General features: G+C 52.9%; 1 protein-coding gene across 4 annotated transcripts in view; it reads left to right on the top strand.

Annotated features, from left to right (window-relative positions):
• The window catches only part of LOC123767204 (tripartite motif-containing protein 3), a 160,926-nt gene that overhangs the window by 100,495 nt on the left and 42,220 nt on the right, over window positions 1-18,211 (top strand). For all 4 annotated transcript variants that reach the window (XM_069304738.1, XM_069304739.1, XM_069304740.1 and 1 more), the window contains exon 2: window positions 17,508-18,142. In XM_069304738.1, coding sequence (XP_069160839.1) covers window positions 17,514-18,142 — 629 coding nt within the window. In that variant the 5' untranslated portion in view covers window positions 17,508-17,513. The remainder of the gene's footprint in view (window positions 1-17,507; window positions 18,143-18,211) is intronic.

Below are 18,211 nucleotides of genomic sequence, written 5' to 3'. Positions count from 1 at the left end.
ACAACACCACCCACAACACCCACACTACCCACAACACCACCCACACTACCCACAACACCACCCACACTACCCACAACACCACCCACACTACCAACAACACCACCCACACTACCAACAACACCACCCACACTACCAACAACACCACCCACACTACCAACAACACCACCCACACTACCAACAACACCACCCACACTACCCACAACACCACCCACACTACCAACAACACCCACACTACCCACAACAACACCCACACTACCAACAACACCACCCACACTACCAACAACACCACCTACACAACCCACAACACCACCCACAGCACCACCTGCACAACCCACAACACCACAACCCACAACACCACCCACACTACACACCCACACTACCCACACCACAACCCACAATACCACCCACACCACAACCAACAACACCATCCACACTACCCACACAACCCACACTACCCGTGTTCACATATATGTATCTGGGTATACGCGGAGTATAGTGAACAGTGATGCAGTGAATAGTGAACGGTAACACAACAGACATGAAGGTCGGAAAGTGTAGGAAAATTGCCAGGTGGAAATTTTGGAACGTATAATTCAGTGCAACAGTGAAGCAACACAGACCTGGGGCCAGATTCACGAAGCACTTACGAACGTGTACATCTTTCCTCATCTTTGACGGCTTTGGTAACCTATATTAAACAGTTTACAAGCATGAGAACTTCCCAATCCAATGTTGTTATTGTTATAAACAGCCTCACGATGAACAAATCCACAAGGGCTGTGAGGCTGTGACGAGGATTCGAACCTGCGTCCGGGAGCAGTTAACCCTGTCGTAGCTCAGTCGATTAAGGCAGTGTCTGGGATGCTCCCGGACGCAGGTTCGAATCCACGTCACGGCCCTTGTGGATTTGTTCATTTGATGCATCACGTTAGTGTGATCTCTGTGTGTGAGCCTCCTGGTGCTTCGGAGCTCGTTAACTGTTTAATAAATGTAAACAAAGCCACCAAAAATTGAGAAAAGATGTACAGGTTCGTAAGTGCTTGCGTCACTGCTTCGTGAATTTGGCCCCAGACTCTGTACAGTGGGTACGAGGCTGGGTATACATACCTGGGTTATCTTGAGATGATTTCGGGGCTTTAGTATCCCCGCGACCCGGTCCTCGACCAGGCCTCCACCCCCAGGAAGCAGCCCGTGACAGCTGACTAACACCCAGGTACCTATTTTACTGCTAGGTAACAGGGGGCATAGGGTGAAAGAAACTGCCCATTGTTTCTATCCGGCGCCCGGGATCGAACACGGGACCACAAGTCCAGCGTGCTGTCCGCTCGGCCGACCGGCTCCCTCATAATAATATAATAAAAGACCGGGTATTCACACTCGGTGAGCTGTGAAGGGTCGCCCCCATCCCTGCCCTCCCTTCACCACTGGTCAACGGTCGCCCCCATCCCTGCCCTCCCTTCACCACTGGTCAACGGTCGCCCCCATCCCTGCCCTCCCTTCACCACTGGTCAACGGTCGCCCCCATCCCTGCCCTCCCTTCACCACTGGTCAACGGTCGCCCCCATCCCTGCCCTCCCTTCACCACTGGTCAACACCCGCCCCCATCCCTGCCCTCCCTTCACCACTGGTCAACGGTCGCCCCCATCCCTGCCCTCCCTTCACCACTGGTCAACGGTCGCCCCCATCCCTGCCCTCCCTTCACCACTGGTCAACACCCGCCCCCATCCCTGCCCTCCCTTCACCACTGGTCAACGGTCGCCCCCATCCCTGCCCTCCCTTCACCACTGGTCAACGGTCGCCCCCATCCCTGCCCTCCCTTCACCACTGGTCAACGGTCGCCCCCATCCCTGCCCTCCCTTCACCACTGGTCAACGGTCGCCCCCATCCCTGCCCTCCCTTCACCACTGGTCAACGGTCGCCCCCATCCCTGCCCTCCCTTCACCACTGGTCAACGGTCGCCCCCATCCCTGCCCTCCCTTCACCACTGGTCAACACCCGCCCCCATCCCTGCCCTCCCTTCACCACTGGTCAACGGTCGCCCCCATCCCTGCCCTCCCTTCACCACTGGTCAACGGTCGCCCCCATCCCTGCCCTCCCTTCACCACTGGTCAACGGTCGCCCCCATCCCTGCCCTCCCTTCACCACTGGTCAACACCCGCCCCCATCCCTGCCCTCCCTTCACCACTGGTCAACGGTCGCCCCCATCCCTGCCCTCCCTTCACCACTGGTCAACGGTCGCCCCCATCCCTGCCCTCCCTTCACCACTGGTCAACGGTCGCCCCCATCCCTGCCCTCCCTTCACCACTGGTCAACGGTCGCCCCCATCCCTGCCCTCCCTTCACCACTGGTCAACGGTCGCCCCCATCCCTGCCCTCCCTTCACCACTGGTCAACGGTCGCCCCCATCCCTGCCCTCCCTTCACCACTGGTCAACGGTCGCCCCCATCCCTGCCCTCCCTTCACCACTGGTCAACGGTCGCCCCCATCCCTGCCCTCCCTTCACCACTGGTCAACGGTCGCCCCCATCCCTGCCCTCCCTTCACCACTGGTCAACGGTCGCCCCCATCCCTGCCCTCCCTTCACCACTGGTCAACGGTCGCCCCCATCCCTGCCCTCCCTTCACCACTGGTCAACGGTCGCCCCCATCCCTGCCCTCCCTTCACCACTGGTCAACGGTCGCCCCCATCCCTGCCCTCCCTTCACCACTGGTCAACACCCGCCCCCATCCCTGCCCTCCGTTCACCACTGGTCAACGGTCGCCCCCATCCCTGCCCTCCCTTCACCACTGGTCAACGGTCGCCCCCATCCCTGCCCTCCCTTCACCACTGGTCAACGGTCGCCCCCATCCCTGCCCTCCCTTCACCACTGGTCAACACCCGCCCCCATCCCTGCCCTCCCTTCACCACTGGTCAACACCCGCCCCCATCCCTGCCCTCCCTTCACCACTGGTCAACGGTCGCCCCCATCCCTGCCCTCCCTTCACCACTGGTCAACACCCGCCCCCATCCCTGCCCTCCCTTCACCACTGGTCAACGGTCGCCCCCATCCCTGCCCTCCCTTCACCACTGGTCAACGGTCGCCCCCATCCCTGCCCTCCCTTCACCACTGGTCAACACCCGCCCCCATCCCTGCCCTCCCTTCACCACTGGTCAACGGTCGCCCCCATCCCTGCCCTCCCTTCACCACTGGTCAACGGTCGCCCCCATCCCTGCCCTCCCTTCACCACTGGTCAACACCCGCCCCCATCCCTGCCCTCCCTTCACCACTGGTCAACGGTCGCCCCCATCCCTGCCCTCCCTTCACCACTGGTCAACGGTCGCCCCCATCCCTGCCCTCCCTTCACCACTGGTCAACACCCGCCCCCATCCCTGCCCTCCCTTCACCACTGGTCAACGGTCGCCCCCATCCCTGCCCTCCCTTCACCACTGGTCAACGGTCGCCCCCATCCCTGCCCTCCCTTCACCACTGGTCAACACCCGCCCCCATCCCTGCCCTCCCTTCACCACTGGTCAACGGTCGCCCCCATCCCTGCCCTCCCTTCACCACTGGTCAACACCCGCCCCCATCCCTGCCCTCCCTTCACCACTGGTCAACGGTCGCCCCCATCCCTGCCCTCCCTTCACCACTGGTCAACGGTCGCCCCCATCCCTGCCCTCCCTTCACCACTGGTCAACACCCGCCCCCATCCCTGCCCTCCCTTCACCACTGGTCAACACCCGCCCCCATCCCTGCCCTCCCTTCACCACTGGTCAACGGTCGCCCCCATCCCTGCCCTCCCTTCACCACTGGTCAACGGTCGCCCCCATCCCTGCCCTCCCTTCACCACTGGTCAACGGTCGCCCCCATCCCTGCCCTCCCTTCACCACTGGTCAACGGTCGCCCCCATCCCTGCCCTCCCTTCACCACTGGTCAACGGTCGCCCCCATCCCTGCCCTCCCTTCACCACTGGTCAACGGTCGCCCCCATCCCTGCCCTCCCTTCACCACTGGTCAACGGTCGCCCCCATCCCTGCCCTCCCTTCACCACTGGTCAACGGTCGCCCCCATCCCTGCCCTCCCTTCACCACTGGTCAACGGTCGCCCCCATCCCTGCCCTCCCTTCACCACTGGTCAACACCCGCCCCCATCCCTGCCCTCCCTTCACCACTGGTCAACGGTCGCCCCCATCCCTGCCCTCCCTTCACCACTGGTCAACGGTCGCCCCCATCCCTGCCCTCCCTTCACCACTGGTCAACGGTCGCCCCCATCCCTGCCCTCCCTTCACCACTGGTCAACGGTCGCCCCCATCCCTGCCCTCCCTTCACCACTGGTCAACGGTCGCCCCCATCCCTGCCCTCCCTTCACCACTGGTCAACGGTCGCCCCCATCCCTGCCCTCCCTTCACCACTGGTCAACGGTCGCCCCCATCCCTGCCCTCCCTTCACCACTGGTCAACGGTCGCCCCCATCCCTGCCCTCCCTTCACCACTGGTCAACGGTCGCCCCCATCCCTGCCCTCCCTTCACCACTGGTCAACGGTCGCCCCCATCCCTGCCCTCCCTTCACCACTGGTCAACGGTCGCCCCCATCCCTGCCCTCCCTTCACCACTGGTCAACGGTCGCCCCCATCCCTGCCCTCCCTTCACCACTGGTCAACACCCGCCCCCATCCCTGCCCTCCCTTCACCACTGGTCAACACCCGCCACTCCACTGCCTTATCACCACCATTGACCACAAGTATTCAGTAAACATGTCTTTACTAAAGATGTGCACAGAATGTATCATGAAAGTAGATTACGACCAGAGCTTCCAGTGCCAATTATGTTCAGCAGAATTATGTTCTGAGAATTGGTCTCAGAGACCACTCGGTGTACTGGTTCTGCATAAAGGACAATATTACTGTCTTGAAGATGAACGCAATTCTGGATAAAACCCCAGCGGAGCACAGAGAATCACTTCTAATTGCCTGCACAGAAATCTCGAATGTTTTCAAACAAATTGTCAAGGTCACCCAGGTAGAATCAGATTTGGAGCCAGATCCCAGGATCTGGCTCCAAATCTGGCATCCGGAATCAATCCCGGATGCGATATTGGCGCCGGAGCCGGACGTGATGTTGGGGTCGGGCGCAATATTGGCGAAAGGTTTTTTTTAAACAAACAAAACAAGGACCGAAAACCTACCACTATTACAAATGGGGTATCTATGAACATGGGATATCGGGAAGAACAATGGAATAAGTAAATATGATCATCCCAGAAAGTGTAGGAACCTTCTTAGAACAAGTAAATGTACCAAAAGCTGTGATCTCTTTCACCCAGAACTGTGCAAGAACTCTTTAAAATAAGAATGAATGTTTCAACACAGAATGTCCAACTTTTCATATAAAAGTTGCCAGGCGAATAAAACCGACAAACCGCCTAGATGAAAGCAGCTACAACACTATTTACTAAGATGATTTTTAGCAAGAGGAACAGAAGAATGGGAAAAAATGTCCAGACCTTACCACCAACTGTCAAATGCTGGAGAGGACGCAAACACAGTGGCCTCCATACCAGAGCCTCAGATATTAACACCAAGTAAAGCATCCAGCACTTCCACAAACATAACATCATTTTTATTTGCCAACATTCAGGGTATGAAAACACACAAATCTAACAAAGTTCACTTTATAGCTGGCCTCCTACATGAGGCAGATGCAGTGTTTGCACCCCTACCGGAAACCCTCTCAAAGGACTACCATGATGGTGATATATGGATTTCGGAGTACAATCTTTTCAGATGTGGCAGGAAACACAGACTACATGGTGGGGTCAGCCTGTACATCAAAGACACACTCATCTGCACTGAGCTGCTAAACACCATAAACGATATGGTGGAAGTGCTGATAATCAAAACAGAGATCTTAAATGTAGTTATTGTCCTTGTATACAAGTCACCAGAGGCCAATCACCAGCAGTTTAAAGACCAACTAATGCAAATAGAACTGCTTGGCAAACCTCACAAATCCAGCCCCATACATCATCCTGCTTGGGGACTTCAACTTACAGCACCTGAAATGGAAGCACCTGGCTAATACAGTAATATCGGAAAGAATACCAGGAAGTAGCCTAAATGAACAGGCACATGCAAATGACCTGCTACGGATGTGCGACAGGTTTGCTTTAAGCCAGCAAATAGTAGATCCAACTAGAAAGGAGAACACGCTGGACCTCATTTTCACTAATTATGATGAACTGATCATCTACATAATGATTACAAATACCTGTTACTCAGATCACAACTTAATTGAAGTTCTGACAACCATGGGGAATAGACCTTCAAAACCAGTCCCGAATCCCAGTGGAAGAGAATTTTCCAAATTCAATTTTAACAATAAACATATAAACTAGGAGCAAATAAACCAAGACCTCACATAAATAAGCTAAGAAGAAGAACTAGAAAATGCAAACCTGAACCAGTGCCTGGAAAAAGTAAGCTCAGTATCACTAAAAATATGCTCAAACCGCATACCTAAGACAAAAGAGGAAGACATGTAGACTGGAACGGGAACGTCGTTCCCTCTACAGGCGAAGAAAACGAATCGCGGAACAACTTGAGCGTCACGCCCCTATCTCAAGAACGGCGAAGAAAGCAAGGTAGAGAAATAGAAACGATTGAACTAAAGGAACAAGAACCATACAATACCCAGGAGAGGCAAAGAGAGTAAAAGGTCATCAGTGAAATAGAGAGAAATCAGAAATATTTGTTATCCTATGCAAAATCAAGATAAAAAAACACATCTAGTATCGGGCCCCTGCGAATAGGAGATGGAACGTTCACTGATGACAACAAAGAAATGAACGAAATACCGAAGAATCAATATGACTCCGTTTTCAACGAGCCACTGAACACACTGAAGATTGATAAACCAAATGAATTTTTCATAGATATGATACCAAACACAAATCATAGATCAGATGTCATCGTATCCCCACTGGATTTTGAAAAAACCATAGACAGTATAAATATGCACTCTGCATCAGGCCCTGATTCTTGGAACTCTATATTCACCAAGAACTGTGAAGAAAAGCATCTCAGACCCTTCACATTCTTTAGAGACAAAGCCTTAGATACTGGCATTATTCCTGACATACTAAAAACGGCAGAGATATCACCACTCCAAGAAGGAGGCCCGAGACTGTTCAACACGCTTCCACTACACATAAGGGACATAATTGGCCGACCCCTCACAGTGTTCAAGAGAGAACTCAACAAGTACCTCCAAAGGATACCTGATCAACCAGGCTGTGACACATACGTCTGGCTGCGAGCAGCCGCGTCCAACAGCCTGGTTGACCAGTCCAGCAACAAGGAGGCCTGGTCGACGACCGAGCCGCTGGGTCGCTAAGCCCCGAAATCAAGGTAAGGTAACCCACAACACCATCCACACTACCCACACCACTACTCACCAACACCCTCTGCCCCTCACCAACACCCTCTGCACCTCACCAACACCCTCTGCACCTCACCAACACCCTCAGCGCCTCACCAACACCTCTGCCTCTCACCAACACCCTCTGCACCTCACCAACACCCTCTGCCCCTCACCAACACCCTCAGCCCCTCACCAACACCCTCTGCCCCTCACCAACACCCTCTGCCCCTCACCAACACCCTCTGCCCCTCACCAACACCCTCAGCCCCTCACCAACACCCTCAGCCCCTCACCAACACCCTCTGCCCCTCACCAACACCCTCTGCCCCTCACCAACACCCTCTGCACCTCACCAACACCCTCTGCCCCTCACCAACACCCTCTGCACCTCACCAACACCCTCTGCACCTCACCAACACCCTCTGCCCCTCACCAACACCCTCTGCCCCTCACCAACACCCTCTGCCCCTCACCAACACCCTCTGCCCCTCACCAACACCCTCTGCCCCTCACCAACACCCTCTGCCCCTCACCAACACCCTCTGCCCCTCACCAACACCCTCTGCGCCTCACCAACACCCTCTGCCCCTCACCAACACCCTCTGCCCCTCACCAACACCCTCTGCCCCTCACCAACACCCTCTGCCCCTCACCAACACCCTCTGCCCCTCACCAACACCCTCTGCCCCTCACCAACACCCTCTGCGCCTCACCAACACCCTCTGCGCCTCACCAACACCCTCTGCGCCTCACCAACACCCTCTGCCCCTCACCAACACCCTCTGCCCCTCACCAACACCCTCTGCCCCTCACCAACACCCTCTGCCCCTCACCAACACCCTCTGCTCCTCACCAACACCCTCTGCCCCTCACCAACACCCTCTGCGCCTCACCAACACCCTCTGCCCCTCACCAACACCCTCTGCCCCTCACCAACACCCTCTGCCCCTCACCAACACCCTCTGCCCCTCACCAACACCCTCTGCCCCTCACCAACACCCTCTGCGCCTCACCAACACCCTCTGCGCCTCACCAACACCCTCTGCGCCTCACCAACACCCTCTGCGCCTCACCAACACCCTCTGCCCCTCACCAACACCCTCTGCCCCTCACCAACACCCTCAGCCCCTCACCAACACCCTCTGCGCCTCACCAACACCCTCTGCGCCTCACCAACACCCTCTGCGCCTCACCAACACCCTCTGCGCCTCACCAACACCCTCTGCGCCTCACCAACACCCTCTGCACCTCACCAACACCCTCAGCCCCTCACCAACACCCTCAGCGCCTCACCAACACCCTCTGCCCCTCACCAACACCCTCTGCACCTCACCAACACCCTCTGCACCTCACCAACACCCTCTGCACCTCACCAACACTCTCTGCACCTCACCAACACCCTCTGCACCTCACCAACACCCTCTGCCCCTCACCAACACCCTCTGCCCCTCACCAACACCCTCTGCACCTCACCAACACTCTCTGCACCTCACCAACACTCTCTGCACCTCACCAACACCCTCTGCACCTCACCAACACCCTCTGCCCCTCACCAACACCCTCTGCCCCTCACCAACACCCTCTGCCCCTCACCAACACCCTCTGCCCCTCACCAACACCCTCTGCCCCTCACCAACACCCTCTGCCCCTCACCAACACCCTCTGCCCCTCACCAACACCCTCAGCACCTCACCAACACCCTCTGCCCCTCACCAACACCCTCTGCCCCTCACCAACCCCGCCACGACCTGAACCTCAATTCAGCCTTCACCAGCTGACCTCAACTGAGTTTACCACTTGACTTGTAAGGTCGCAGGAGTCACTCTCACACACACTCTTATGTTCACACAGCCCACTCTCACACACACACGCACACACACTCTTATGTTCACACAGCCCACTCTCACACACACGCACACACTCTTATGTTCACACAGCCCACTCTCACACACACACGCACACACTCTTATGTTCACACAGCCCACTCTCACACACACGCACACACTCACTCTTATGTTCACACAGCCCACTCTCTCACACACACACACACACTCATATGTTCACACAGCCCACTCTCACACACACACGCACACACTCTTATGTTCACACAGCCCACTCTCACACACACGCACACACTCTTATGTTCACACAGCCCACTCTCACACACACGCACACACTCTTATGTTCACACAGCCCACTCTCTCACACACACGCACACACTCTTATGTTCACACAGCCCACTCTCACACACACGCACACACTCACTCTTATGTTCACACAGCCCACTCTCACACACACGCACACACTCTTATGTTCACACAGCCCACTCTCACACACACACGCACACACTCTTATGTTCACACAGCCCACTCTCACACACACGCACACACTCTTATGTTCACACAGCCCACTCTCACACACACGCACACACTCTTATGTTCACACAGCCCACTCTCACACACACGCACACACTCTTATGTTCACACAGCCCACTCTCACACACACACACACACACTCTTATGTTCACACAGCCCACTCTCACACACACACGCACACACTCTTATGTTCACACAGCCCACTCTCACACACACACGCACACACTTATGTTCACACAGCCCACTCTCACACACACGCGCACACACTCTTATGTTCACACAGCCCACTCTCACACACACGCACACACTCTTATGTTCACACAGCCCACTCTCACACACACACACACACACACTCTTATGTTCACACAGCCCACTCTCACACACACACGCACACACTCTTATGTTCACACAGCCCACTCTCACACACACGCACACACACACTTATGTTCACACAGCCCACTCTCACACACACGCACACACACACTTATGTTCACACAGCCCACTCTCACACACACGCACACACTCTTAAGTTCACACAGCCCACTCTCACACACACACACACACACACTCTTATGTTCACACAGCCCACTCTCACACACACACGCACACACTTATGTTCACACAGCCCACTCTCACACACACGCACACACACACTTATGTTCACACAGCCCACTCTCACACACGCGCACACTCTCTCTTACGCACACACTCTTACTTTCACACAAACCACTCACTAACGCACACACTCTTACTTCTCACACACACTCACAAACGCTGGAACTCTTACGTTCATATACCATACTCTCACACACGCACACGCTCGGACGTTCCCAGCAGAGAGAGAGAGAGAGAGAGAGAGAGAGAGAGAGAGAGAGAGAGAGAGAGAGAGAGAGAGAGAGAGAGAGAGAGAGAGAGAGAGACAGAGACAGAGACAGAGACAGAGACAGAGATACCAGAGGGCCAGAAATGGGTACCTCAGTGTGAGGTGAGAACCAGAGAGGCTGTTTGAAGATGACATAGCAAATAAAGCCAAGACCCAACCAAAACTGCTATACCGCGACATCAGGAGAAAAACAACAGTGAAAGAACAGGTTAAGAAAAAAAAATGGAGAGGATGGGTACATATAGAATGACAAAGAGGTGTGTGAAGAACTCAACAAGAGATTCCAGGAGGTCTGCACAATAGAACAAGAAGAAGTCCCTGAACTAAGAGGGCTGGCGATAAACCAAGGAAGCTTGGAAGCTATTGAAATTACCAGAGATGAGGTTAGGAAGTATCTACTTGATCTAGATGTGACTAAGGCTGTTGGACCTGATGGAGACAGGAAACCTACCAGAGAACACATACAGCTCCACTCCTGTGCCAGGTTAGTTCACTACGGGCTCACCATAACCTGTCCTCTTAAAAACAACGTTGCTTTTGGCCGTTTACCAGTATGGCCGAAAGTGGACGCAATTTGAAAATGAAAAAAAAAATTAAAATAAATTTGAGATTTTTTCTCAACAACAGTAAGTTAAGGGTCCTCTGATAAGTTAGGTGGGCAGGAAATTATCATAAAGTTTCAAAACGTTATGAAAAACATTAATTGAAAGTTTCCTCTCCTAACCTTACCGAGTAAGCCGGACGACTCGAACAGAAAACGGGACAGTACGTCACTTTCGTGAGCCGATTTCATTTCAAATTACGTCCACTTTTGGCCTTAGCGCACATACGAGCCAAAAATGACATTATTTTTAAGAGGACGGGTTGCACTATAGCCTGTGTTACTTGGAACTTTTTGTTCCCAGTAGCTGAATCTAAAACACCACCACCACCATTCGAGAGAGTTGGGAGACAGCCAACGTAGTCTCAATATACAAAAAAGGGATAGGCAGAAGGCCCTAAACTACAGGCCAGTATCCTTAACTTGTATACCATGCAAGGTGATGGAGAAGATGGTGAGAAAAAGCCTGGTAGCACATCTGGAGAGAAGGGACTTTGTAACACACCACCAACATGGGTTCAGGGATGGCAAGTCGTGTCTCACAGGTTTGATACAATTCTATGATCAAGCAACAAGCATTAAGCAAGAAAGGGATGGGCAGACTGCATTTTCTTGGACTGTCAGAAAGCTTTTGACACAGTAGGTCATATGTTGCATAAGTTGGAGAAACAAGCTAGAGTAAGCGGCAGAGTGTTCCAATGGATAAGGGAGTACCTAAACAATAGGAAGCAGAAAGTTACTGTGAGGCGTGAAACTTCAGACTAGCGTGATGCCACCAGCGGAGGCCCACAAGCTTCTGTAATCGGCCCTATCTTGTTTATGATATACGTGAATGATCTTCCAGAGTGTATAGACTCATTCCTCTCAATGTTTGCTGATGATGTTATAATTATAAGAAGAATTGAAACAGGAGGACAGCAAGAGGTTACAGGATGACCTGGATAGACTGAAGGAATGGTCCAATAAATGGCTACTAGAGTTTAACGCGAGCAAGTGCAAAGTGATGAAGATAGGCGTAGGGAGCAGGAGGTCAAACACAAGGTACCAGCTGGGAGAAGAAATCCTTCAGCAGTCAGGACGAGAGATGAGAGACCTGGGGGTTGATATCACACCAGACCTGTCCCCTGAAGCCCCCATCAAAAGGATAACATCAGCGGCGTATGCAAGGCTGCTGAACATAAGAACTGCCTTCAGAAACTTGTGTAAGGAATTATTCAGAAACTTGTGTACCTCATATGTCAGACCAATAATGGAATATGCAGCTCTAGCATGGAGTCCACATCTAGTCAAATATAAAACGAAGTTAGAAAAGGTTCAGAGGTCACCAGGCTAGACCCCGAGCTGAGATGAATGAGCTAGAGGAAAGATTATTGGAACTAAACCTCACGACTAGAAGATAGAAAAGTTACGGGAGACATGATCACTACTTAGAAAATTCTCAGATGAATTGACAGGGTAGATAAAGGCAAACTGTTTAGCACGGGTGGAACACGAATAAGTACACAGGTGGAGACTGAGTACCCAAATGAGCCACAGGGTCGTAAGAAAGAACTTTTTCAGTGTCGGAGTAGTTAACAGATGGGATGCATTAGGCAGTGATGTGGTGGAGGCTGACTCCATACACAGTTTCAAATGTAGATATGATAGAGCCCAGTAGGCTCAGGAACCTGTACACCAGTTGATTGACAGTTGAGAGGCGGGACCAAAGAGCCAGAGCTCAACCCCCCCTCAAGCACAACTAGGTGAGTAAAACTAGGTGAGAACACACACACACTATACCCCATAAAAGGCAGTGTAAAACTTATGTATATATGATTTATATTGTATTTTCTTAAATAAAGATAAAAAAAAAGGTACAAAAGTTGGAGCAACAGGCTGGAGTAAAAGGTAAGGTGCTCCAATGGATAAGGGAGTATCTAAGCAACATGAAACAGCGAGTAACTGTGAGGGGGAGAGGGGAGGGGGGGGACGCATCAGAGTGGCGAGATGTCACCAGCGGAGTTTCTAATATATCTAAACGATCTTCTAGAGGGCATAGCCTCATTCCTCTCAATGGTTGCTGATGGTGCTAAAATGATGAGACGAGTCAAGACAGATGAAGATAGACAGAGACTACAGGACGACCTGGACAAACTGCTGAAATGGTCTAGAAAATGGCTACTAAAGTTCAACACAGGCAAGTGTAAAGTGGTGAAATTAGGCAAATGAGCAGGAGGCCGAACACAAGGTACCATCTGGGAGGTGAAGTCCTGCTTGAGTCAAATAGAGAGAAAGATCTGGGGGTTGATATCACACCGAACCTGTCCCCAGAGGCCCACATCAAAAGGATATGATCAGCGGCATATGTTAGACTGGCCAACGTAAGAACTGCCTTTAGAAACTTGTGTAAGGAATCGTTCAGGACCCTGTATACCACCAATATCAGACCAATCCTGGAATATGCAGCTCCAGTCCGGAGTCCATACCTAGTTAAACAAAAGATAAAGTTAGAGAAGATTCAGAGGTATTCCACCAGATTAGTGCCGGAACTGAGAGGTATGAGCTACGAGGAAAAGCTAAGGCAGCTAAACCTCACGTCCTTGGAAAACAGAAGAGTAAGGGGAGACATGATAACCACCTACAAAATTTTCAGAGAAATTGATCGAGTGGACAAAGACAAACTCTTTAGCATGAACTTGTTCGTGGAACATGAACAAGGGGACACAGGTGGAAGTATCCAAATGAGCCACAGGGACGTTAGAAAGAACTTTATCAGTGTCAGAGTAGTTAACAGGTAGAATGCATTAGGCAGTGATGTGGTGGAGGCTGACTCCATACACAGTTTCAAATGTAGATATGATAGAGTCTAATAGGCTCAGGAATCTGTACACCAGTTGATTGACGGTTGAGAGGCGGGACCAAAGAGCCAGAGCTCAACCCCCGCAAGCACAACTAGGTGAATACACACAACATATTGGACATACGACCACTTTTGTCAAGACTTACCTTGTTCCCTGACCTTTTGTAGGCAGCACTATGTCTACTGCCATTACGCCCCCTCACACCCTCCCTACCCGCTCTCACACCCTCCCTACCCGCTCTCACACCCTCCCTACCCGCTCTCACACACTTTTTATTGATTTATTTACTGAGATATATACAAGAGTTCTAACATTCTTGTACAGCCACAAGTACGCGTAGCGTTGCGGGCAAGTCCTTAGTCCTGTGGTCCCTGGAATACGAGACCTTCGCGATGAAGCGTTTTTACAACCAAGTGACCATTTTACTGTTGAGTTTAACAGAGGCTACAGTTAAGGATTGGCGCCCAGTAACTCCCGTCTCCCCCTCCCCCCCCCCCCCGGCCAGGATACGAACCCAGGACCTGCTATGTCTGCTACTCACCGTTATGTCTGCCACACGCTTCAGTGTCTGCCACACGCTACAATGTCTGCCAGTCACCGCTATGTCTGCCGTCCTTGACCTAGCCAACGGGCGCCTGGGGAACCACTAGACCGGCTTAGGTCAACAGCCGGCCAAGTCTGCCCCTCCCACCTGCACCTGGGTGACACCCTCCCACCTGCACCTGGGTGACACCCCTCCCACCTGCACCTGGGTGACACCCTCCCACCTGCACCTGGGTGACACCCTCCCACCTGCACCTGGGTGACACCCTCCCACCTGCACCTGGGTGACACCCTCCCACCTACACCTGGGTGACACCCTCCCACCTACACCTGGGTGACACCCTCCCACCTGCACCTGGGTGACACCCCTCCCACCTGCACCTGGGTGACACCCTCCCACCTGCACCTGGGTGACACCCTCCCACCTGCACCTGGGTGACACCCCTCCCACCTGCACCTGGGTGACACCCTCCCACCCTCTAAACTGATTATGAAAACAGTATTATAAGAACATCAGAATAAAGGAAACTGCAGGAGGCGTATTGCCCGATACGATGGAGTTTGTTATTGATGTTTCCCAAACATGTACACAGACACATATCTAAGCTTTAGGCACTCGAAGGAACCAACCAATTGTAAAGCTTTTATAACAAATGAGAGTTAATGAAGGACCTTCTAGGTCTCTTCTTGTTAAGAATAAGGGGAAGATCCTGGTCATATGCAGTGGCCTACCAAGGGTGAGAGATGGTAGACAGGAGATCTCACCTCTCTGCCATCACAGCAGAGAGGGGATCTCACCTCTCTGCCATCACAGCAGAGAGGGGATCTCACCTCTGCCATCACAGCAGAGAGGTGATCTCGCCTCTCTGCCATCACAGCAGAGAGGTGATCTCACCTCTCTGCCAGACCCTAGGGGCCTCGTAGCCTGGTGGATAGCGCGCAGGACTCGTAATTCTGTGGCGCGGGTTCGATTCCCGCACGAGGCAGAAACAAATGGGCAAAAGTTTCTTTCACCCTGAATGCCCCTGTTACCTAGCAGTAAATAGGTACCTGGGTGTTAGTCAGCTGTCACGGGCTGCTTCCTGGGGGTGGAGGCCTGGTCAAGGACCGGGCCGCGGGGACACTAAAAAGCCCCGAAATCAACTCAAGATAACCTCAAGATAACCTATCACAGCAGAGAGGGGATCTCACCTCTCTGCCGTCACAGCAGAGAGGGGATCTCGCCTCTCTGCCATCACAGCAGAGAGGGGATCTCACCTCTCTGCCATCACAGCAGAGAGGGGATCTCACCTTGGGCAGGTACAGAGGCAGCAATACCACGTACGCGACGAAGGGAGTCCATCTCTCTCCGGAAGGCGCGTCAGGTTATCTTGAGGTTTATCTTGAGATGATTTCGGGGCTTTAGTGTCCCCGCGGCCCGGTCCTCGACCAGGCCTCCACCCCCAGGAAGCAGCCCGTGACAGCTGACTAACTCCCAGGTACCTATTTACTGCTAAATAACAGGGGCATTCAGGGTGAAAGAAACTTTGCCCATTTGTTTCTGCCTCGTGCGGGAATCGAACCCGCGCCACAGAATTACGAGTCCTGCGCGCTATCCACCAATCTACGAGGCCCCGAGGTGGCAGAGGAAACAGGGCAGTGGACTTTACACACCGACATGGGCAAGATTGGGGAAGGCGGATGGCTCCAGAAAAGGGGAACCATAGATTCTTAATAAGAACAAAAACAGGAGAATCGAAAGAAATGTTGTGATGTGAATGACTGATGGTTAAAAGTATTGTACTGTTTACAAGTATTTAAGGAGGACGCAAGAGTCAGCATAACAGTATCCTTAAGGTAAGCCACGCAAGCAGCATGCAATATTAAACACAAAATGTTGAGTACAAATTGTCTCACATTGAATGACAGGTTAGACAACGAGGGGGGGGGGGAGGAAGCGGCAATATACGTCAAGAGAAAATTTTGAAATGTTGTTTCAAAACGGGAATCAAACTTGAACAACACGAGTTGAGATCTTTACTGCAATTTGTATTACAACAATCTAAATGAGCTTTTGTTTTACACCTGTCATTTCCGTGCTACTTACAGCCCCCCCCCCCCACTGGGAGTGGGGGACAGGCGACACTTACCTTGAGCTCCTCCTTGGACAGTTTCCAGAATTCTCAGCATTCCTGTCTATTGGTGTAGGTTGTAACGAGAGGTGGCCGCAGTACTAGCTGTGAGGAGTGGTTGTGAGGAGGGGAGGGGCTGAGGGGCAGGTAAGGGCTGTGAGGCAGGTAAGGGCTGGGAGGTAGGTAAGGGCTGGGAGGTAGGTAAGGGCTGGGAGGCAAGTAAGGGCTGGGAGGCAGGTAAGGGCTGGGAGGTAGGTAAGGGCTGGGAGACTGGTAAGGGCTTGGAGGTATGTAAGGGCTGGGAGGCAGGTAAGGGCTGGGAGGCAGGGTATAAGGGCTGGGAGGCAGGGTATAAGGGCTGGGAGGCAGGGTATAAGGGCTGACAGACAACCTCAGTTTCAGTGTTTACACTTCTATTCATATGGCCTCAGTTATCTACTATTTTGTCGCCACATATTTGCAGCTCCTACGCAGTCTTGTGACGATCGTGTCCGCGTCACTCATCTTCGTCATCAACTCATGCCACTGGTTCACAACCCTTAAGTGAAGTGGTTCTGGTGTGTTATGGCAGATGCGTCTCTAATTTTCATCTATGCTCACTTTTTCCGCACTTGAAACATTCCATATTTGTCGATTTGTTTAATTCTTTTTACAATCTTGTGTGTCGTTATCATAGCTTTGGATATTTTATCTTTTATATGTCTGCTTAAACACACTATAGTTAGGGCAATTCGTTAATGCAATGTGTTTGTTTTATTTGCAGGTGAGGATGCCAGGTTCTGCGGCACCGAAGGAGGGCAGCAGGCGGGCAGGAAGCCGCCACCTGCCCAAGAGGACAGCGTCGTCAGCCAGCAGCCTGCAGCGGGACCGTCAGGACATCGTCATCACCGGCTACACTCACTTTAACACCGACCTTCCCCCCCTCCCCGCTATCAACCTCCCGAGGAGTAAGAGCTCCGCAACTACCGCCAGGAGCGAGTCTCACCGCGAGGCGCGGCTCTCTCACGAGGTCGATGGTCCTAGCAGGGGCAGAGGGGCACACAACGAGTCCTCAAGCTCGCGGACATCGGTGACTTCGACCAGTACAATCCCCAACTCAGGGGTGTCCTCAGCATGCCTGGCGACCTCCTCTACAGCGTCCACAGCCGGTTCAATGCTCCGGCAGGATAACCAACCCAGACACACACAAAAACGTTCCAGTTCGACGACTCGGCGCGTCGACAGGTCTTCCGAGACCAGCCACACCTCGTCAGCAGCCTCGGCAAGAACCAGCCAGACTCTGGAGGAGGATGACGTGACCTGCGCCATCTGCCTGGATCTGCTGCACCGGCCTCGCTCTCTGCCCTGCGGCCACACCTTCTGCCTTGTCTGCCTCCAGAACTATGTCAACTCCTGCAGGTCAGTCATTAAATTGATTGCTTCAAGCGGTGCATTTAAATTCATGCGGTTGTCGTACTCACCATCTAT

Source organism: Procambarus clarkii, chromosome 53, assembly GCF_040958095.1.
Source record: "Procambarus clarkii isolate CNS0578487 chromosome 53, FALCON_Pclarkii_2.0, whole genome shotgun sequence".
Lineage (NCBI taxonomy): Eukaryota > Metazoa > Arthropoda > Malacostraca > Decapoda > Cambaridae > Procambarus > Procambarus clarkii.
The sequence above is the reverse complement of the archived record's forward strand: the minus strand, read 5'-3'. Positions and strand labels throughout refer to the sequence as shown.